At 30.5% G+C, this 23,561-nt stretch overlaps 3 protein-coding genes across 10 annotated transcripts; 1 reads left to right on the top strand and 2 right to left on the bottom strand.

Annotated features, from left to right (window-relative positions):
* The first annotated feature begins 13 nt into the window (after positions 1–13).
* Positions 14–21,783, top strand: LOC106791212 (GTP-binding protein 10 homolog). 2 transcript variants are annotated; one of them, XM_014756704.1, is made up of 4 exons: positions 14–212; positions 20,381–20,684; positions 20,767–20,985; positions 21,068–21,783. In XM_014756704.1, the coding sequence occupies exons 1-4, from the start codon at positions 156–158 to the stop codon at positions 21,673–21,675; spliced, it is 1,188 nt and encodes a 395-aa protein (XP_014612190.1). In that variant the 5' UTR covers positions 14–155; the 3' UTR covers positions 21,676–21,783. The 2 variants fall into 2 exon arrangements, with proteins under 2 accessions (XP_014612190.1, XP_014612191.1); XM_014756705.1 differs by lacking the exon at positions 14–212 and adding an exon at positions 19,658–20,301.
* On the bottom strand, positions 552–19,048 carry LOC106791210 (solute carrier family 2, facilitated glucose transporter member 1-like). Of its 6 annotated transcripts, none has more exons than XM_014756698.1 (8): positions 15,285–15,555; positions 11,469–11,499; positions 11,319–11,378; positions 11,186–11,209; positions 3,907–4,005; positions 3,164–3,728; positions 2,678–3,078; positions 552–2,591 (listed from the first exon to the last, which is right to left on the bottom strand). In XM_014756698.1, exons 2-8 carry the CDS (start codon positions 11,487–11,489, stop codon positions 2,244–2,246), a joined length of 1,518 nt encoding a protein of 505 aa, XP_014612184.1. In that variant the 5' UTR covers positions 11,490–11,499; positions 15,285–15,555; the 3' UTR covers positions 552–2,243. The 6 variants fall into 6 exon arrangements, with proteins under 6 accessions (XP_014612184.1, XP_014612183.1, XP_014612182.1 ...); XM_014756697.1 differs by having other exon boundaries at positions 15,265–15,551; XM_014756696.1 differs by lacking the exon at positions 15,285–15,555 and adding an exon at positions 13,531–13,665.
* On the bottom strand, positions 21,199–23,408 carry LOC106791211 (probable tRNA N6-adenosine threonylcarbamoyltransferase, mitochondrial). 2 transcript variants are annotated; one of them, XM_014756703.1, is made up of 8 exons: positions 23,382–23,408; positions 23,115–23,313; positions 22,780–23,038; positions 22,576–22,704; positions 22,151–22,507; positions 21,774–22,084; positions 21,428–21,510; positions 21,199–21,275 (listed from the first exon to the last, which is right to left on the bottom strand). In XM_014756703.1, the coding sequence occupies exons 2-7, from the start codon at positions 23,303–23,305 to the stop codon at positions 21,468–21,470; spliced, it is 1,290 nt and encodes a 429-aa protein (XP_014612189.1). In that variant the 5' UTR covers positions 23,306–23,313; positions 23,382–23,408; the 3' UTR covers positions 21,199–21,275; positions 21,428–21,467. The 2 variants fall into 2 exon arrangements, with proteins under 2 accessions (XP_014612189.1, XP_014612188.1); XM_014756702.1 differs by lacking the exon at positions 21,199–21,275 and having other exon boundaries at positions 21,311–21,510; positions 23,382–23,407.
* Between the last annotated feature and the right edge of the window lie 153 nt (positions 23,409–23,561).

Raw genomic sequence — 23,561 nt, 5'->3', positions numbered from 1 at the left:
TGTTTACTCTGACGGACTAAGAGAAGCCGCATACCGCATTTTCGCGGTCGCTTTCCTGCCAACCTTTCTGCCATCTGACGATCATTCGATACATTATTTTCAAATTCATTTCCCGCCACCGTTATTTTACAGCATGTCAACGTGAGGAAAATTGGATGCGTGCGCATTTTCTCTTTGACACGATTGGTCCAATTAAACGATTTGCAACAATGGTTTGTTCATTTCTTTTCGAAAATAAGTAAACGTTTTGTTTGATAAAGTAAAACGATTTATAATTTACGGAAGAATTTAATTAATAGTTATTTACTATTTTAATCGTTTCTAAACATTTATTTTGATGCAAACCTTAGCATCATTCTGAATGCATTTGAAAATATATTTATATTTTGATGTGAGATTAAGAAGAAAAGTGGAGGGAAAGTAAAAAGGTACAGTAAATAATTTATGCGTTATATTAAGAAATTTTTATTTCTATAAGTGATATATCACGATCATAAACTTTGAAGGTTACTACATACATATTAATTAAATTCTTCACTGATTTGTATTACGATTAAAATATGCTTTGACATTTATTTTATTTAATATAGTAGTCCACAGAATATGCCAACTCTATTGTACAAATTAAACATAATATTATATCTATAATAAGAGTTCCATTAAATGCAGATATGCATGAAGAAGTTTTTCTCTCTAATGTATTTTTCAAAAAATATGTCAGTGAGAGCTATCATAATAACCTTTGTGCAGAATTCATAAATTAAAATCAGATATATCGTAGCTCGCATATTTTCTTTGCTTTGATGCATGCTGCGATCATGTACATACACTTATTAATTCTTAACATTTCTCGTTGTATAGATACTAAAAATGATTTTAGATCTGAGTATTATTTGAGTTTAGGAATACATCTAAAAAACATATTTTCATATGCTATTTCTACACTTATTGTTAGTTGCCAAAATAAAATTGGCCTTCTATGAAATCTGCTTGGTATATGTATATTTAACTTGTCGATATTGTACAGATGTTGTCATTAAAATAATGACTCTGTACAGATTACAAATATAATTATGCTTGTGGAGAAATTTTCTTAATCATTAGTAAACTACATGCATACATAAATATAATTATTTTCTATTCTACACCATTTATACTTATAAATCTTGCTATACATCTACATCCATATTTACAATTCTTACGCAATCTTTCTTTTTGTTTGATACAACATTAAAGATCATTATGATAAAATATATAGACTTTTTTTTATATTATATTTCAGACAATACAAATATATCATTTATTACTGCAAGAATCTACTTTAAAAGCAAAAAATCTTTCCATCTCGATCAACTTTCTTCTTAATGGCTAGCGATTAGATGTACTCTACGATTTTCTTAGAACGATAATCTCAATCTTGAAAACTCATGATCTCATAAAAAATACACAAAAAAAAGCGTTTCGCAATAAGAAATTTGCTTACTCTTTCGTTTTTCTTTTTCTATTTGATTTTTATTTTCCCCAAGGAAGATCCCTCCAGTTATTTGCATTTAATATTAAACCAGCGTCTCTTCTCATGACTAGAATTATTATTCTTTGCAGGCACAAAAATTCATTTGCTGGTCTGGGAAATCTTTTTGTAAAAACATAGATAACTATTTTCAAAGACTCTGTTCAAATTTGATATTAATTGAGTCTGCTACGCAATATTTGAAGATCTTCCTATCGCTTATGCAGTCCCAGGGATAATAGGAACTAAGTTGAAGTTTCATTAAAAATTGTATAATCTTAAAAGCAAATGAATAGTAACTTGTAAAAATGTGCGCGATCTGACGATATGTTAATTGATGCGCTTTTTTTTTTCTTCATTACACGTATAAAACGGATAATATTGTCAGTTAAATTGTACACCTAAAACAAATTATTTTCTATGGAACGATATGCGATTAATCATTTCGTTAACTATCGTGTATAAAGTGGTATGTACAATTTTGATCGAACCTTTTTTTCTTTTTTTTTTTTGTTTCCTCACGTCTTCGTTCAAATGTTTATATAAACTCGTGGATGAAATAATACGAAATGGAGAATCGAATGAAAGCATGAAAATGATTTAAACAATTAACGCAACATAACTAATCTGTCAGACGCATGTCTTCTCATGTAAGATGCACACTTCTGCGTTAGTTCGGCAAAAATCAAATTTTTGTTCACTTATGAATCTCTATCTAATCTCTAATCTATTCTCACTGGTAGGATATTTGCCTAAACATACTAGTAATCTCCTCTATTGTTTTATTCTTCGTTTCTGGTACTTTCTTATAAATGAAGAAGGCAAAGAATCCTTGTAACGCGGCAAAAACGATAAACACGTAAGCACCCAATGCTTCTTGAAGAGGTAGGAATCCAATACTGACAACAAAGTTGGCTGTCCAATTAACAGCAATGGCTATAGAGGTGGCCGCGGGTCGTGCAGATTGATTAAACAATTCAGATACCAAAAACCAAGGAATGCTTCCGGGACCTGTTGCGAATAATACCACGAACAAAATGACCAGTAGTACAGAGAGATAAGCAGCAACGCGTGATGCCTCCTAAAAAATAAATATGATTAATGATTTGTCAAAATAAATATCGAAGATTTAACACAATCATGATATAAATGTTAAATACTACTTACAGAAAATGCAAGACAAACGGTTAACAGAGCCGTGTCCAAGAACATGCCGGAGAAACCAACAAGAAGTAATGTTTTTCTACCCGCTTTTTCAACCAAGATCAATGAAATAAGAGTCATGAGAACATTCATAGCACCGACACCCATCGTAGCATTCTGAGCAGAAGTCTTGTCGAGTTGTGCCGTCATAAAGATTTTCGTCGAGAAAAACATAACGGCATTGATGCCAGAAAATTGTTGTGCAAGCATGACCATGACAGCTATCATTAAGGGTATTCTAAGAGCGGAATTAACGAAGAGTTCCTTAAGTGTGACTTTCGGTACTAGTTTCATCGATTCGTATTCCGCTCGCATCTCTTCCATCTCGTCGTGAACTTCGATGGTACCGCGTAACCAAGTCAAAGCTATACAATATCACAATTTTATAGTTTCTTTCACTTTGGATTACGAGTTAAGGGTGTTAATAAGAAGAAGAATCAAAGGGCTTACCTCTTTGCGCATCCATATCTTTTCCCTTGTTAATCAACAAATATTTTGGGGTTTCCGGACAGAGTGGTAGGGTAATAACTTGAAACAATGCCGGTACTACGGTCAAACAAAGCAACAGAGGCCACTGATTTTCCGTTCCCATTAATTTTTCCAATCCAAGAATCTGCGATATCAGGATTGAAATAGTGATGACAAGTTGATAAACCGTTCCGACAGCTCCTCTCAAATTAATAGGTGATATTTCGGACAGGTACATAGGTGCCAAGCCGGCGTTCAATCCAGAATTTATACCAATCAACAATCGTCCGATTATTATCATCTCGTAACTTCTTGCCATTTTAGCGAATCCTTCGAGTAGGACGGTCAATAGAACGAGTACGTTGTTCAATAATAAACCTCCTTTTCTACCAAAACGATCAGCGATAAAACCTACCAATGAACCACCTATCATACCACCAACGCAAAATATCGACACTGCTATCGACCAGATCACAGTTACTTCCGATTGATTCGTCGGTACTCCAGTCCGATTCATTTTTATGTCGCTAATCCAATTTTCAATAAGCTGAAACATACATCGTACGATCATATTAACACATTTGATTCTATTTTTATACATATTAATAATATTTAGTCATAACTCAATGGGGGTAATAATTGTGTTCAGGAATATAATAAGAAAATTCTGTGAAATAAATGTGTGTCAGATATATGATAAATTATTTCTTCAAAATTTGTCATACCTCTTGAGGAGCATTAACCACACCAGTATTGTATCCATGTTGAAACGATGATCCTAACACAGCTGCAGCGATCGCAAAAATTAATCGGCCATTGAGACCCTGCAACGATAATACATCACACGTTATTATAATATGTTGATAACAGAAGCAATATAATCGCCTTAGATACTTAATTCGTCCTTTTTTTCTTATTTCATAAATTACAGTCCGATGAGATTAAACCCTTACCGTGCACGTTAAATGTCGCATTTTATTTAATAGCATGGAGAGATCATCCAATGCCAATTAATTTGTGTTCTAATCTTCAAATTGAAACACTTAATTTACGGTTAACGAAATATTATTATTTATATGCAACCCTATAAATGTTTTTTTTTTTGTGTAATATTACGCGAAGGGTATATTATTTAAATGTGAAATTTGTTACAATGTTATTCGATTGCGCGCACGAGGAACATTCTCTCTGGTAGATTGCAATATGTGTCAAAGACTGATGGGTCGGTACCCCCGTCTGCATTTTTATACCAGCTGTTACACTCAACATACTAATACAAATAACGAAGATATGTAGAAATTAGCACTAACACGCGCACACGTTTAAAAGAACTTTATACTTTTATTTACTCTCACGCGCGCACGTGTATGTATGTATGTATGTATGTATGTATGTATGTAAAGGCCTTATGTGATCCTTGAATAATATTAACTTGTGTCTTCATGGTTTATACGTGTTTTTGCGCGTATACACATATGTGATGGTACACAGGTAAACGTTCATTATAAATACTGTAGATCGAACCCATACGCTAATAAAATGAGCAACAGCGTAGAACCGTATTTATTAATTTTCTTTCGAAGTTATTTCTCTCTAAACGATACTAATTTCATTTCATCGTATTAACTTAAAGATTAGATAATCAATGAGAATGAAATTCGCGTGTACGTTATGAACATGATATACGCATTATTTGTTTCATACACCTATAGGTATCATTATACACAAATTTTATACGAATATACTACTCCAATGGTATTAATCACCTGATGATACCTATCAGCTTAATTTAAAATACATTTATAGTTTCGTTTAAAAGAAAACAAATTTATTTTATAAGAATTATTCGACAGAGAGATCTATTATTTTTGTATCGATAATTATTTATAGAGTATCGCAAAGATTATATTTTTATTTTTCGTTTGTTTTCTTCATAAAACACGGAAAGATGGAAATATAATATAATTACCGAAAGAAAATTCCGACAATAATAAAACGATTTAATTAATAGCCTTTGATCAAAGGTCTAAAACTGACCTACTACTTGTAACTTTTGCTTTAGGTTTATCTAGAGATAAAGAAACATACGTAAGTTAAAAGAATTTTTCTATTGAAGATTTTCCATAAACAATAATGCTACGTTATCGACTTCCCACATTTCACGTATGTAATATGTCGTAAAATTCAAATAAACAAAGAGATCGTGCTATATAAACATTTTATATTATATTTTACATTATAATATATATTAATATTCATATAATTACACACATAGGTATGATCAATAATTCTCACGCGAATTTTAAATTCGATTAATTCTTTTTAAAAACTTTCTAAGCTCATTTCTTTTTCTTTATTACAATGTACAAATTGTACAAATGTTCACTTTAGAATTTACGTGCCTTTTCTGTTAAAGAGATAACATCGTATCATAATTTTCAATAAAATTTTTACAAAAACGTGGAATTTAGAAAACAAGAAAAAGAAATAGAAAATTTTGAATAGAACTTATAGAATAATTAAGGTATATGCAACATTACGTCTATGTATATATCTTCGATGTTCCTTCACCGCGACCTTGTAACGCATATATTTCGAATAAATCGAATATATAAGTTTCAAAGTTGTATGCGAATGATGTGTCAAGATAGGTGTGCCAATTCAGGAAGAATTTCTATTGGTTGTAAGATTGACGAGCCTCCAGTTGGAATGGCTGTCTCGCGGATAAGTTAAAAATAACAGTCATTTCATGCGCTTGCGTAGTAGTTTTAGTCCACGACTACACACACACACAAGTAAAAAACTCTTTACGTGTTCCTTTTTCTGCTAAGTATAGTCTCATTCGAGTATTATACTTTATAAAATCATATTAATTGCAATCGTCTGTTTCTTTCTTCCCAACCTCCCTCCCGCCGTCTCTGTCTGTCTGTCTGTATATTACGAAAAACGTTAAGAATGAATCAGAAAGATCAATTGTGGATTTTCTGATGGAATGAAATAGATTTTTTTCTTAAGGAAATACGACATCTCGTATGTTTGTAACATCACCAACGTCGGATAATTATTTTTCAATATTAAATAATAAATATCTTTTATCGAATATATTGTCTGGGGGGGAGGCTGTGTGTATGTGTGTGAGGGATAAATATTATTTATATTATATATCGTTAAATATGTTTATATATATATATATATGACGTATGTTTTTCTTTCTTGTTTTTTTGTTTGTTTTTTTTATCAATTATACAAAGCCTGGACAATGTCCATTAGTCACAAATTGTCGATTATCAGCGTTGAAAGTTCACGAGAATATAAAGTACAGTATTATGTATTGATTACATCAAATTTATATGCGGTTAATATGTTACTATGTATTATAAATGAAAGAAAATTCATATTATTATAGATTTTACAGGTAAAATGTGATAAAATTTCTAATGGGAACACATTTACACGAATAAATAATATTTAACATCGAAGAAATAAAATCAAAATTTGTGGAATGCACGATTCGCGAGAGAAACACAAATCATTATTATATAAATTTAGAATAAAATTCTATAGGAAAAGAGAGAAGAAGAGAATGAAATAATATTTTTGTATATCAGTCCCAAAAACAATACTGGAAAAAGTACAGATATCAAATTCTTACGTAGACATATAATTTTATTTGAATTCCCATGAAATGTGAACTTTCGAATAGTTAAACTGTGATACGAGGTGAAGACCTTTAAAAAATTCGTGTATTTTACATGTAAATGATTCAAATGATAGTATAAGATTTAAATTAATAATCGTATGGTAATTAGTCCGACGCTAAAAATGATATATAAGAAAATTCGAAGCCTATATTTTTGCACAAAAAAACTATATATATATATCATTTAAAATTATAAAATTTGTGTATCCGTAGAAGATAAACTTTCATCTGCTTTCACAGTTACATACGTGTAGGTTTTATCTTGGAGAAAATATATCTCTGTTTGTACGACACAAGGCAGAGAATATTACACAGCGTGGTATATACGAAACACGTTCCATTAAAATTCGTCTTTAAAATCAATTGTGTAAACGTTTATTTTTTTGTTTTTTTATTCTTTTTTTAGCAGATTTGAATCATTCACTTTTTTACTATATATATATATTTTTTCGCCAAGATACTACGTTTATTAATAGTTAATTAAATATGTAATTATTATCAGCGATACGAATACACACTTGTTCATACTCACATATTAATCATACCAAATACTATGAGAAAATTTCAAGGAATAGAACAGATCAATACAAAATTTTCGTTTCGATTAATGAACGCGAGAGAACGAAAATAGATTTTTGTAATCGAACAAAATCGTTCATAATTATATTTAAATTTTCCATCTTACCTTCATCCACTTAATGCCCATTTTGAAGAGAGAGAGAGAGAGAGAGAGAGACAGAAAGAAAGAGAGAGATAAAAAAAAAAGGAAAGTTTTATCTCAAAGAATAGAAAGAAGATCTCTTTTGGGAGAGAAAATTTTTCGGATGAAACCACAAGAGAAGAGGTTGATTAAAATGGAAATAAATTGAAGGAAATTTGGATGAATGGAATTAATTTTGGCAAAATGATAAGAAGAGAAATATAGTGGCTCAAAAAAATAGGAAAGAAATGGGGAAAAAAGATATAGAAAGATAGAAAGTAAATGGGAAAGAAAGAGACAACGACCTCAAGCACTTGGTGTCACGGTCAGCACTCTCATCGTATAACATTGTACAACTGCCGGAGTTGCGTGCGCGCGTTCACGAATAAAGGCGATTTTCGAAACGTGTGTGGTATTCTCCCCTCCTACAGCACCCTTCAGTTCTACCCCTCCCACTACTACACCTCATTCTCCCTCTCTTTCTCTCTCCCTATTTCTTTTTTCAGGTTCCAGAACCGGAATATCCGATTGGACAGTCGGTCCCCGGTCGTAACCTTTTACATGCATACACGCACGCACGCACGCATAAGCATACGCATACACAATGCGTAAAACAGCCTTTTCAAATTTTAAATCTTACCGAAAGAAATTCAATCTCTCCCTTACGTTTCCCTTCCTTCATACGCCGTTTATGTCGATTACATTTTCTCCTTTTTTCTTGTCCCTTTTCCTTTTTTTTTTATATTTTTTACCAACAATATTTTTCTCGAATGACGAGCAAGTGAAATGATTTTTATACTGATTACATTTGTAATAAGAATAATTTAAAAAAAATCACATATACTTTCCAATCTTGTTTTTATTTTTCAAGAATTGTGTATCACAATGTGTAGATATAAAACTTCAAAAGAGATTGAAGCAAGTTACCTTTCTTGAAATATATATTACACGATAAAAAACAGTATTCGTAGAAAAAAAAGAAATGATAGAATCGATATCAAAGATCGTGTTTCCGATTCTATCTATGAAATTAGAGATTCGTCAATAGTCGTTGATATTTATTAGATTTTCTTCTATTACATTAGATACGAATGAATCAATAAGACAACAACATTTACAATGTTAATGTTCAATCGCTTAAAATATATTTCTTTTCAAATCTAATGATACTAATGATTGCGTCATATTCCTCCCATAAAGAATATAATGATGAAATATATGAATGGAACGAAAATTTCTTATTGTTTCGTTTAAGACGACAAAAAACAGGAAACAATTTGTACATTGTAAGAGAGAAAAATAGAGGTGAATATTCGATTTGTTAAAATAGTATTCGAATATATAATATTTTACGGCAAGAAATGAACAAATTTTATGGTAAAAATGATTGCGTTACTCGTTGAATACTTTGGAAATAGGAGAGAAGAAAAGTGGAAGGGTTAAGGAAGAAAAGGTAAGAAAGATGGAGGAGAAGAGTTCATTGAATTGAACTCTTAGGTTCCCCCCCCCCCTCAAGTTCTATGTTCCTTCCCTTTCCTTCTCTTTCTTCCCTTTCCTTTTTTGTACATGCGAATGACTACCTAGTCCCACACTAGCACCGTTGTTGTTACGTCAAGGGAACGATCGTGAACAGGATACGAAAGTTAAACAGAAGGGTTTGCCATGTTACATAGAGCAATTTTACAATTACGTATATTGAACCTAAGTGTTGATTATATGCCGTCGTCGTCGTCGTTTGCTCATCGTTTTTAAGATTGCAACATACCGGTAGAACAAATCTTTCCAACAACGTTTCTCTTCATTTATAAAAATTCTTCTAACGTCAATTTCTGCGAGATTTTTACTATCAATTCTATTTATTATATTTTTTGTATCATTAATATTGTCACATTTTGATAAACGTAAGCTTCGTACGTTATATTCGCGTTATCTTTTGATTGTTCTTAATTTTTCTTTTTTTTTTTTTTTTTTTTTTGTATTTGTTTAACTTTAATTTCCAGCACAAATAATATTTTTGTATCGAATTAACTTACGTAATTAATAAAAAAAAAAAAAACAAAAGTAGCTATCTCGTCTGATAAATAATATTTCATAAAAATATTCATATAGACGCACACATACACATACATACATACATACATACATAAGTAGCAGATTAGGATATCGACAATAATTGTCACGTTATTAATGAGTCTCGTGTTATTTCGTTATCTGAATTATTACAAAAGTTCAAAAACTCTCGGAGATTTAAATATTACAAGTGATTTATTTTCTTTTTTTTTATCACAGCGAAGATATTCCATTTAATCCTAGATCACGTTGAAAATCTTTTCTATGGTAATTGAAAATATTTGCTAATCAATATTATACAATTAACGCGATGACAAATTGAAAGAGAGAAAGCACAAGTATTCTTGATAAAATAATATTCATTTTAAAAGGTACTCGCGTGTGTGTACACAACACATTGCGTGTATGACACAATCTAGTTTTGTTTTCCTTTTCTTTTTTTTTTAATAGTATACGCAACACGATCACAACAATGCAATTAAAATCGATTATGGCATGTGCATCGTAAAGAAGTACACCGGTACCTACACAATTAACGGTAATTATCGAGAATGGAAGCAATTCGTTGGACTCGAAGTTAAACGAGATGCGTATTTCATTTATCAACGACATAAAACAAATTGCGCGTATTTTGCACAGGTAAATGAGAAATTTTGATATTCGATGGTGTTTCTTTTTTTTTTTTTTTTATATAAATTATACGAATAAAATCAATGAAAATATAATTATAATTCAATCGGTATATATTAAATTTTTCACGATTATATTATACGCGACTAAGAAGCAAAAAGCGAAACTTGAATTTAAAATGATTTTACATAGGAGAGTTTTAAACGATGGACGCTAAAATAAAATTCGTGGCGAACGAAGGTCGGCGTATACAGCGTACGGTCGAAAATAAAAAGAAAAAGAAAAAAAAGAAAAATAATAATAATAAAAATAAAATGAGACTAAATAAATTTTTTAACCGGTGGAAGATTTTTTTTCGTACCATGACGCAATAGTAGGAGTCAATCTTTTTTTCATTTGTTCGTTCCACAAAGGTGAAGAAGATATGCGATAACCGTACAATTTTTAAATAGAGAATATCACTTATATTTTTATCGTTGCACGCGTGTTTCATAATACTTATATGTCGATTTATCAAAATTCTTAATGTGTATACGTCTTATCTTTTATTTTCGTAAATATTTTTATTCTCGAAGAGAAAATAAAAAATGGGATAAATCGAGTAGCCGTACATATGTAATGGTTCACATTTTCATCAAAAAAAAACTAATCATATATTTCTTTTACGTACATTATTAATATTTAATACTATTTTTTCTTTTTAACGCGAATAAAATAATTGTGATAATGAAAATATTAAAGTCATCCTATTTAGTTAGTGGTTTATTAAAAAGTTTTAAACGGTTTTAAAGTTCCAAGTAACTAATTCCAATCATTCATATTAGTTATCATAAATTAATCATTCATTTTATTTCAATTTTATTATAAAACATTACGAACAATATTCATTAATTATAGTACTCACCAAATCCTTATCCGCAGTAGAGGACTGCGTGAAAAAAGAAGAAAAAATGTAGCGTACAACTATTAGATGATTAGCGATAACACGTTAATACACTAAATATATATATATATATAACATGATCTATTATAGTTACCTTTGGCGTGGGAGTCAATGCAGTGGGAGTCGTAGTTTGTTCTAGTTGTATGTCATTTGACTGTAGCCAAATTGTTAGTTAAAAAATAATATCAAAAATTATATCGTCTACTAACGTTAGTCTATACAAAATTATATAAATTATACTTACCTTTTCATTTTCCACGTCCATTATGGAGACTCTTTCGAAGGAATTAAAAGCAAAAGAAATATCATTAGATTTGAAAAATTATTATATATCTACGTAAATGAATATATTTTTTTGTAGATATTATCTAATAAAAAGATAAATTGATTATTAATAGTAATACTCATGCAATTATCTTTCAAAGTTATGATAAAAATGTGATTCTTCTATCTCAGATTCCTTCTCACTTATACATTATTCTAATCCTAACATCACATTTGAATATATCTATTCATAGAAAATTGATCAGTAACCGGATTTCATTGAACGCAAAGAATAAAGTCTTATTAGCGAATCTTCTCGAGAACGATTAAACGTAATGACTTGAAAAATCATTTGGTCATTTCTTAAAATCCCCGACAATACAAAAGGTTATCAAGATAAAAAAAGGTTATCTATATTTCTTTTTTGTTTTGTTCAATTATATTAGAAATTGTGAATATCTTTATTTAGTCAATCGTTGTAAATAACATTTGTCAAGACGAATCGAACTACACGTGTATGATGGTGGAGGTGGTGTTGGTGGTGGTGGTGGTGGTGTTGATAATCTTCGAAGAACATCAGCCAAAAAGGAAAATTGGCGGTAATTTTTCAATATCCACAAAATCACACATCGTACAAATATAATTTCAAATATAAATCAAATCTTATCGATGAATAATTTTATTCAAAATATTTCATCAAAGCATGTGCAAAATATTTCGAATTCAAGTTCGATCATAATCCGGAAATATTACATTGCGCCAACATACGTTGGTGAGTATTTAGCGAACTTATATTCAACGAAACATTATGTAACTCTAGGAAGAAAGATATGTATATGTATGTATGTATGTATGTATGTATAGTCACCCTTCAATGACTTTTTTTTTTGCATAATTACGCTCGACCCATGATTATTTTCTTCGATATTGACGGTAAACATTTGACAAACAATTTACCATTAAGAAACAATGTTCTTTACTTTTCGATCAATTAACTTTCCATGATAAAAAGATCAATAAAACCAATTGTAGAAATTAATTGTTTGCTATGCAACCGATTATACGTGTAACCTCGATCGCTCTAGAATCGATCAGAAGAATATTTTGCCACACCCCGTGACGTAAAAGATCTTCGGAATTATAAGATTAAGCGTAAAACTCGATAGAGAATGAGAAAAATAAATGATATAGTGGTAAACTAATCGTTTCAAACATCCCCGTGAACGTTAATTGCATCATCGGTACTCGTATTAAAAAAAAATTGTCTGTTGTTCCATCATCGATTATGAATTTTTCATACGTTCATATAAGTACAGGAAACATGTTTATATTGTCAAACAAAACGCGCCTTAACTCTTTAGTTAAGGATGATGGTAGAACGAACTTTGTTATCGTAAAAGATCAGAGAGGGTATTATTTCTAATTCCTCATTTCGTTTGCTCACGCATGAAATTACACACGTTCCTATCAGTTCCTACTGTTTAATGAACAAATACCAGAGACTTTTCGAACGTTACCCTCGTCGACACAACCCCGAGTCGGCCTTGCGATAATTGGCAAGGCTAATTGGCGACATTGAAAGAATACCGATCAAAAAATCTATCTATATAATATGTATATATACTTAACACGCATAATCTTTTGTTATATCTTTGACACAATACAAAAATTTACATTTCTATTCATTTAAATATCTTTTGTAAAATACTTATATTTGTGTGTTAACAATAACGATAGCTTTGAATACGAAAACTATCTATATTTTTTTTTTCTTTTGCGTATTTAACTATTTAAAAAAGACCGATATTACTTTTTTTTTGTTTTTTCTTCACTTGTCGCGTATGTTTGATCGTTCATTTTTGAATAAATAAATAAAATCAATTACTTTTTCGTGATTAGATCGAAGTATATTCCACAAACGATAGAGATAAATCTAACACGCGTGCACATACACACACACACACGCAAAGGCTAGAATATCTAGATACACGTTTGTCGTGACTTAGTTAGATAGCTCCTATCTATTTTATTTATCTACTCACCCACGAGCCACTAACATATATAAATAATAAAGAAATAAATATTTGGATTAATATTGAGAACTCTTTCGTACGATTCTCGGGACGCTTATAACTTAGCTGGACAACGCGAATAGACCAGATATTCAACTACTTACACATAATAGGTGTAGGATTCGACTTCGGCGCAAGCGCGAAAATTTAACCTTTGCTTATGTACTCTTTAGGTATTTTCAACCTTACATTTTTTTTTGTCGGATTCTACCAATGGTTCATTCACGAGGCTTACGAAATCGAGAAACGCATCGGAGTCATTCTATGATGACGACATATTTATTCATTGTGTGCCTTTCATTACCTCCAAGAAAATTCTTCATCGTTCGCGTCATTCACAATTCTCAGTTAAATTTCATTTCCTATGTATTCGTTCGTTTAATGCTTTCTTATCTTTTTCATTTGACTAATCTCGCGATATATTATACAACAAAAATTATTCTTATGTAAGTTTAATAAAAATATATAAGATACTCATTTAAAGCGTACGGTTTGATTTTCATTATTTTCATTGAGTCTGCGCCTTTTATTTGGAACAATTGCCTACTGTTAGATCGATATTATACAGGGTTCAAACTGATAGATACCCCAAAGTATATATTTGTAACGTCAGGAATACGTGTAATCATTTATGAAAAATATTAATTGTGATTTTATAAAAAAACACGAAAATTAATGATTATTATAAAAAGAAATATTTGAATTCTTGGAATATTCGTCATATTTTGAAATATTTTTTGAAAATTTAATATCATTCTATGGGGAATAGTGAAACGTGATCGCGATCACGCTACTACGTGAGACCACGTGAGAACTCGCACATAAAAATATCCTGGCTCGTTTCCTTCGCTAACGTCACACTAACTCGCATTTAGAAATACAAACTATAAGCAAATAAAATACAAACTAATAACGTCACATAGTCGAGTAGCATTTTGTCGAGTAGTTTGAACAGCAAGAGAGGTGTAATAATGCATATGTATTGGCGAGGAAGGTTATTTTAAAATGTTAAGCATGACATTTTTAAAAATCATCTGATAAATATTAAACGAATATATATCTATATATATATATATATATATTTATTTATGAATATTCCTTGGCCATTAAGAAGATATCGAGAAAAAAAAAACAGGATAAACAAGAGAAAAAATTACATTTATGAAATATAATATATTTGTAAAAATAAAAATGAAAGAGATGTGGCATTAATTGTTTTACTTTTGAAAACGTGTAAATAACCTTTAAGAAATCGACTTGGATCGTTACCAAAATAGCGAAGAGAATACTCCTCTCATTCACTTTTGAAAAGTTTTCGAAGTCATTCAGATGGCAAGGTAATTTAAATTCCCACAAATGTCTTCCTGCGCGTGAGAATAAATTTGGATTTTAAAAAGCACGTGGCCGATTCTCACGCATCCAAAAAAACACCAATTTATCTACATATACGTAGCCGTATAAACATCGTAGTCATTGGTTTTTAATTTGTGTGTGTGTGTAAGTGATTCCTCTCTTGCAACCGAATGACGTCAATATCCTACATCTACCATACGATCGGGTCATACAAACTATAGACAATGTCGACCAATCACAATAATGCATTAATTCATTATCATCTTGTACATATTCATTTGTATTATACATGAATACTGCCTGATTTATTTTTATCAAATATGTATATGAGTATGTGTATTAATGGCTTACTTTAAATTTAATAAAATCACCTTCGAAAATTATATATTAAAATTGCACATCGTACACGCACACATGATGCAAGGAAACATGGTGAAAAGAAATATTTTCAGTCTTGAGGTGACTGAACCTTATTAAATGCACACCCACTGAATCGACCAATTACAGATCAAAACTCGTCAACATTTTGCTATAATGATTAATTATCTCTCGACGTAATAGTAGTCGGAAAAACACAGACTGATATTTCTAATGTTGTAATTATTATGACTCGTAGAAAAAGATAAGGTTGTTGTGTAAAACATAGAATGTATAAACTGTCGGCAGGTAGACGTGCCTCTGCGCACACCCACCGTATCGACCAATCAGAGACCATCTTGTATGGATCTACTTTGTCTCCCACACGTAGTCTCTTTTTATGTGATATCGATTTAAATATTATAGTCTATTATAAACCATATATATATATATAAGATTTGTATATATATATTTGCGAGAATACGTCATGGATGAAACGAGATCGAAAACTTACACCTACCTGTTGATAATAACTATATAATTAATTTGAAAAACTTTTTTCCTTTGCATACTTTATCATTCTTAAATTATATTAAAATTATTTAAATATGTTCACGTATACGGTATATATAATCCTATAAATTAAATACAATAAATATGATAGATGATATATTATCTAAATATGATAGATATCTCTATTATCTACAATGGTCGTATTATCGCTTAACAATTTGATAAACGATACAAGTATATTAATCGAATAGTTAGAGTTCTGATTAATCCGAATCACGTATATATATATATACATGTCGTGTATGTTATATATGAACATTTGATATCTATATCTAATCGAAGTAAATGTATTTATAAAGATACGAAATATATCTAAAGAGGATTTTGATAAAAGGATAACGAACTATTTTTACGTAAAAATATATATTATAATTTTTCATTCATATAAATATCGTGTGTAAAATTGGTCGATACTCTTTAGTCAATTTATTTGAATTCATAGATGGTATTTATATATAAATAAAATATGATAACTTAAAAGATTCATGAGATTCTAATTGGATAATTGTATAAATATAATTATAAATATCGACCAATGAAAATTCAGTGAAACCAGTCTATTTGCTTTACGTCACAATCTATCTTTCACAATCAATTTCCCTCAATCTACGTATGCGCATCATATAAATATATATGTACATATATATATACATGTAATGTAGTTACGCACATGTTGCATCACGCAAAAGGAACTTTACCGATTATCTCCTATCGAATAAAAAACAATCATTGCGACAACGAAGGAACGAACGATGCGAAGACGTTGCTTTGGAACAATATCGATAGTTAAAGGCCACCAGTCAACAATATGATTGCAAGGTGATCGAGAAGAATTCGATCGGTAAAATATTTCATTTTCAAAGAAACGATTTAACGACGAAATAATACAATAAACAAAAAAAAATCAAAATAAACGAATTCGTATAATTTTTCTAAAATTCTATGTCAAATATAACACCACTCATCTATCGGGTGTAACATATATAAAAAGACAAGTAAGCCATCTTGCAACCCACGTGACTTCAAAAACCCTCATGCATTATAATAAACATATATAACAAATGTATAATCTTTCAACGCGTGATATATATATATACTAGTCAAGAATATGTCGCTTGTGTGCTATTCGCCCGGCTTTGAATAACCGCGCCATTTCGAAACTTCGCTATAAATAGAGTATTTTCTTGCTAACGTGTACGTTTTCTGATCTGAAAAGTGTCAATAAATTTCTAATTCGTTATCGCGCGAACACGATTCTCTCCCCTAAGGATTTGTTTTGTTAATCATTCTGCATAATCAAATATACGAATTATTATATATATACAATCTGAAAAAAACACTGAAGAGAAAAAACGCGAATTAGATATTTAAATAAATAAATAATATAAGCACGTAATGACTTGCCCCTTTAGCAGATATCGGTATGGTAGTTTCTCTGGTATAAATAGGAGCATCCAAATCACTGACACTGCTACTGATACTGGGTGCTCTGGAATCACCCCTTCCACCTAAAGGTACCGAAAGATGAGTTGGTCTAAGTGGATGCGATTCCGCGATGTATCCCTCACCAAAATCTTCATCGTCTCGATCCATCTTAAATAAAATAAACAAAATAAACGTAATTCGTATCAATCTACTAGAGAAAATAGACATATATATATATGGTAATATACGAATTGTAAATCTCATTAAATTTTCCTTCGTAGAACTAATTGATTCTTGTTAATATTATCCTACGAAGGTTGGGCGTATATAATGTATATGTAAGTTAATATATAAATCATGCTATTGATATAACAATCGAAAGATAACAAAATTAGTCAATGTATATTTGATAACTTTCATTTTACTGCGTCGTAGATGGCGAACATAAAATTAGCACGCTAGCGTGACAACAGTACGCTTTCCTTGCTAAGTATTTGGCTAGTGATCAAGGCTAGTAATCCGATGGCATTCTCGATTTCTATGCACTCTTTAAGAGTCCTCACTAATCATTTAATAATAATAAATAATACTATTATAATATCATTTTGATATATTAATATCCATCCTGTTTTACCAACTATGATCAATATCATAGAATTCATGTGTATCCGCTGACTAATCTAATTCGTACGGAATGATAAGAATGATAATGCAAATTTTATATGTGATATCATTAATGAAATATCGAATCAATTATATTTGCAGAACCTGTCGCAATACGAATGATATCAATCATTATTATAATCAGATCGTAAGAGATTTGAACGCGAATTAATTAATAAACTACGTTATATATTATCAAGATTAATCTATCTAATATCGTATTGCAATTTAGTGTTGTAAAGGGGAAAAGAACATAGTAAAAAAAAAGAAAAAGAAAGAAAATAATGAGTATATTATTATTATAATAAAATCTTCTCAGTTAACGATAACTTCGATCATATAACTACATTCAAATGAAATCTTATAATAAATATCATATGTAGTTTCTCGCGTTTGAACGTTGTTTGAAATAAATGATCATTTACATATGTGTACGTATGTATAAACAAGAAGTTACCTGATATCTGTCGGTCGAGAGTCCCTCTCACTTATTGGGAGGTATTATATGTCTTCTATAAAGAACGACGACGATGACGCTTTACAACAACGATAGTCGTAACACCTTTTTGTTGACGATATAGATACCGCACAAGGTAATTCTTAATGAGTTAATTATTTCACTCGATGTGTTTCTATTTGACGTACATAAATTTTCGCGGGAATTTTGTATTTAAAAAGAAAAGAAAAGGAAAGGAAAGGAAAGAAAAGCAAAAAAATAAATGAAAATTGGAAAGAATTTGGAAGGATTAGGAGAAAAAAAGAAAAAAAAAAAAGAAAGAAATAGGAAGAAGGATACTCTTTTGGAAAAGATAGAGAAGAAAAGCAAAAAAAGATATGTCTAATTAGAGCACCCGTACAACCGGGATATGCTCTTGAGACTGAACTAAAGGACGTCGCGTCGTTCGTCGTCGTCGTCGTCCTCGTCTTCGTCTTCGTTTTCGTCGTCGTCTGCAAGAAACGTAGCCGTTGGCCTTTCTTTCTCTATCTTTCTCTCTCTCTCTCTCTCTTTTTGGCTAAATTTAATTTTAACACATACGTTGCCGGACGAGCCTCCGTTTTGCTATAACTAAGGAAGGCTAGATGCAACAAGCCTTCCTTACTCTTATTGGTTCCCTCTCTCGTTGATTCTTTTCTTTCTTGACTTCGTCTTGTTTCTTATAATACGCACATCAATTGATTCTTTGCAAAGGCCGCACAATTGATTTCACTTAACCCTTGAATGCAATCCGCCCAACTCCTCATTGACGCGGAGACCCTGAAGAATTGCAAGGACCAAACACCTATTAAAAATGAAAAATAAAAAGAAGCACAAGGCTTAGCGATACCTCGATCAATTCACGCGTTAATATTTCATGAACAGAGATCGATTTTGAATAATATTAAATAAATTCTTTGGAAATTTATAAATGTAATTAATAAAGATCTTTCGATTTATTGAACATATTATTTAAACGTTCATATTGGCTATTATCAAAACCCATTGGTAATTATATGATTTTCTATCCTTTAATTATCAATGTTAATTATACGGAAAAGAGCCAGATTTTGATAACTTTTTTAAATTTGAACTCTGGCGCCATTTTGTATAATACTAAAATGAGTAGCCACATTTTTACTTGTATTTTTTCTATTTTTACGAACAAATATAAATCATTTATTAAATTACACGAGATATTTGAATTATAATAAATTCTAAATTAATCATTAATGATTATTGGATAATTAGCGAAGATAGTTGCGTATAAGAGTTATGTAAGCGCAATGATGATGATGATATCATTATCTATTGCATCTCATGCAACATAGAACGAGAAAAGAAAATGTGCACTATTCAGCTCCTGCATGATTCAATTTCCAGACAGTAATTCGTTTTGTCTAAAAGCTTGTCACTTTATGTAAAACGCATAGACACCTGTATGCAATTATATATATACTATTACATATGTAACATTACGATAATACGAATTATCCTGAGATAGGCAGAAAATTAAATCATTTTTATTACAGTAGTTGGCAATTTATATTTTTGTTTATCTATTGTTTATCGATTTAAATTACCTACGTAATACTGACAATGAGAAGAAATAAATACATACTCGATTCTCGATAAGTATTAGCTAACAATTGATTACAATCGATTCTACATAACTTTGTTGCACTTCACGTGCATGTGTTTATATGGTGGCTAGTCGAATGTTTACACAACTGGGTGATCGATATGTTATAGCATAATTATAAGAAAGAGAGGTGCAATGTTTTAATATATAATATTGTTTTGATAAAATATTTACAATACAAAATATTAATATTCGGTAATAATACAGAGGCAAAATGGTATTTCTTACAAATATTTTAGGTTATGTTTTTAAAGTATGTATGATATATCATATTTAAACGAGAAATGAGTAAATTCTATTTTTTAATGTCGTTTTATTTATTTCTATTTAAGGTACCTAGAAAACGTTTACAAGAAGGATTCATAGATTCTTTGCGTCTTACTGTGAGAGCAGGTGCTGGAGGATCTGGTTTGCCTCGGTATGGTGGTAAAGGTGGTTCAGGTGGAGATATTTATGTTTTATCAAAACAGGAATTAACGTTAAGGGATGTTAAGAGAAAATGGAAAAAAATAAAAATACATGCTAAATCAGGAGGCAACAGTACTATGAAAGGAATTCTAGGAAAACCTGGTACTGATCTAACTATAAACATTCCTTGCGGTGTAACTATCTTAGATGATAATGGTTTCAAATTAGGTAAACTTAATTGAGATTTAAGTAATATTCCATATAGTACGTATAAGTATAGATTTGTAAAGTTGTTTTATATTAAATATAGGAGATTTGAACGAAGCAAATTCAAAGTTATTAGTCGCAAAGGGTGGTCTGGGCGGTTGTAAAGAAACAGGATTTTGTGGTCAGAAAGGACAAAGTAGAACGATAATACTCGATCTTAAGCTGATCGCTGAAGTGGGTTTAGTTGGATTTCCCAATGCTGGAAAAAGTACATTTCTACGGGCTGTGTCTAAAGCACGACCAAAAATTGCAAATTATCCATGTAAGTGCATTTAAAAGCTACAAATTTAATATAGTATATAAATATATTCATTAGATTCTTCAAATTCTAATGTTTCTTTCAGTTACTACTTTAAAACCACAACTAGGCACTATGATGTACAAAGACCATAGACAAATAACAGTTGCTGATTTACCAGGTTTGATCGAAGGAGCACATGCCAATATCGGAATGGGTCACAAATTTTTAAAGCACTTAGAAAGAACAAAGTTACTTCTATTTATTGTAGATATTCAAGGTTTCCAATTATCCGTTCATGATTCTCATAGAACCTGTTTAGAAACAATTATTTTACTAAACAAAGAAATAGAACTTTACAAACCAGATTTATTACATACACCTTCCATGCTTATAATAAATAAGATGGATACAAATAATTCTGATAAAATTTATGCCAATATGAAAGATAAATTGGAAGATCTACCAAATGTTGTCTCAGAATATCCAGAAGAAATAAGACCCGATCACGTTATAGAATTTGATGATATTGTGACGGCATCATTAGCTCTAAAAAAGGAACATGAAATAGAAATGATTAAAGATAAAATACGAAATATACTATATATTAATGAAGAAAAAAAATTAATATCAGAAAGAGAAATTATATCTGATTCTGAATTACATGAGAAACTAAAGGAAAAAATGAAGCAAAGTGGACCTACGCTAGTTTAAATTTGTCTACAAAATCTTTTAGATTAATAGAAAACAGTTTTAGATGCGATCAAAATAATTTATGTATATTAAATGTACATACAATGCATATAACTTACGTATTTGATTCCATAAACAATTTTTTTTTTATGCCTATTCGTTTGAGATCTAATCGTTGAAGTTGTACTCTTTTTGTCCAATCTTTTCCTATGGCTGCTTTTCCTTCTACATTTACATTTTTAATTTCACTTTCACTTCTGAGTATATCAATACCCGAATTCCACTTTTCTACTCCATTCCAGGCTATCATAATACCATTGTCGGTACACAATCTTGGCGGTGTCCTGACAAGCTTGTAATTTAGTTCAGAACATACAATATTCAAAGCTTTTGCTATAAAGTGATTACTTGCAACGCCTCCCGATACAACCTATAATTACATCAATTGTATAATCCAAAAATGATTGAATTTTAAATCAGATACACTTATACTCACTAATGTTCGTTTATCTTCAGGAATTAATTTTATTTTATCAAGAAATTCTATTCCTATTTGCGTTTTCTTGCAGAGATGTTTCGTAATTGCAAATTGAAAGCTAGCGCATAAATTATAAACATCAGGAATAAGCATATCAGCTGTGACATTATATTTCTTCTCTTGATCAGTAATATGCTTCCTACATGTTGATAATATTCCAGAGAAACTAAATTGACAATCCTTATGAAACCTCATAGATTCACCAAAAGTAAACTGATCTATGTTAGATGCCCTACTTGCCGCTGCTTCTATTGCCTGACCTCCATTCATATTTTTAAATTCTCTTATATAATTTAGTTTGAGTCTGCGAGCAATCTATAATACACCTGTATATTTTATTTTTGCAGCTACATTGGTAGTACGATATTATCATAATAACGTACCTTATCTAGAATTTCTCCTGGTGCATTGTTTATAGACGAGCCAAGTATAATAAATTCCTCTACATTTTGAACAACTACAAGTATACAGTGACCACCTGATATTAAAAGAACAAGGTAAGGAAAATCTACCTAGAAAGCAATATCAAATATTATTCTTTATGTTTAATTTTATATGAAGAATAGAAAAAATTCTTTATTTGAAACCTTCTCTGTTAATCGAACTGTTAATGCATGGGCTTGCATATGATGTATGGGTATAAACGGTTTATTACCAACAAGTGCTAGATATTTTCCAAACCTTTGGCCAATTTGAAGTGACATTGGAAGACCCGGCTTCACAGTAGTTGCAATAGCGTCTATGTCTCTTAATTTTAAATTTGCAGATCTCAATGCATTCTCGCATACGTCTGTGATATGTTGCCTATGCATTTCCCGAGCAATTGGAGGTATTATACCTCCATACCTACAAGTACATTGTCTAAATGAATGCAATTGTTTTCAAAAGAACAATCATTATATTATTAACATATTTAAATTACCTCGAATGTAATAAATATTGCGAGTTAATTGCTTCACCCAAAATATTTCCATTGCTATCCACAATTCCGCAACCAGTATCATCGCAGCTACTTTCAATTCCTAATATTATAGCTGGTTTTTTATTACAAAATTTATTTAAACTTTTAAACTCACTGAGTCGAGGATATAGAAATTTCAATCGGGATATCATATTGTTTTCTAAATCAAAAATAAGAATAAGAATAACGAACAAAGTTGAAAACAAATTGATATAATTACAAATTTACCTAAAAATATTTAAATATATACAATATTGTAAATAAATAATATTTGATATTTTTTTATAGTATTTGTTGATAGTATTATACCGTCATCGCGTTAAGTATCTACTTTCGCCCACTGGTCGTCCCAGTAGTAACTAAAATAAAACTGGGTAGATAAAAAAGGAGACTTGTGAACTTCTATGT

The sequence above is a fragment of the Polistes canadensis genome, unplaced genomic scaffold, assembly GCF_001313835.1.
Source record: "Polistes canadensis isolate GaletaPanama2010 unplaced genomic scaffold, ASM131383v1 scaffold_292, whole genome shotgun sequence".
Classification (NCBI taxonomy): domain Eukaryota; kingdom Metazoa; phylum Arthropoda; class Insecta; order Hymenoptera; family Vespidae; genus Polistes; species Polistes canadensis.
This window is presented reverse-complemented; position numbering and strand designations above follow the sequence as displayed.

Bases quoted from the DNA above. Each gene is read 5' to 3' on its own strand.
- LOC106791212 (XM_014756704.1), top strand. From the start codon at position 156: ATGCGTGCGCATTTTCTCTTTGACACGATTGGTCCAATTAAACGATTT. The intron at 213-20,380 runs GTTTGTTCATTT...TTTCTATTTAAG, and splicing joins TTAAACGATTTGCAACAATG to GTACCTAGAAAACGTTTACA. The intron at 20,986-21,067 runs GTAAGTGCATTT...TGTTTCTTTCAG, and splicing joins AAAAATTGCAAATTATCCAT to TTACTACTTTAAAACCACAA.
- LOC106791210 (XM_014756695.1), bottom strand. From the start codon at position 17,436: ATGGATCGAGACGATGAAGATTTTGGTGAGGGATACATCGCGGAATCG. The intron at 4,006-17,247 runs GCAAGTCATTAC...TTATCGTTGCAG, and splicing joins TACCGATATCTGCTAAAGGG to GGTCTCAATGGCCGATTAAT. The intron at 3,079-3,163 runs GTAAGCCCTTTG...GATATTGTATAG, and splicing joins AGATATGGATGCGCAAAGAG to CTTTGACTTGGTTACGCGGT.
- LOC106791211 (XM_014756703.1), bottom strand. From the start codon at position 23,305: ATGATATCCCGATTGAAATTTCTATATCCTCGACTCAGTGAGTTTAAA. The intron at 22,705-22,779 runs GTTTCAAATAAA...ATTGCTTTCTAG, and splicing joins CAGTTCGATTAACAGAGAAG to GTAGATTTTCCTTACCTTGT. The intron at 22,085-22,150 runs GTGAGTATAAGT...ATGTAATTATAG, and splicing joins CTGAAGATAAACGAACATTA to GTTGTATCGGGAGGCGTTGC.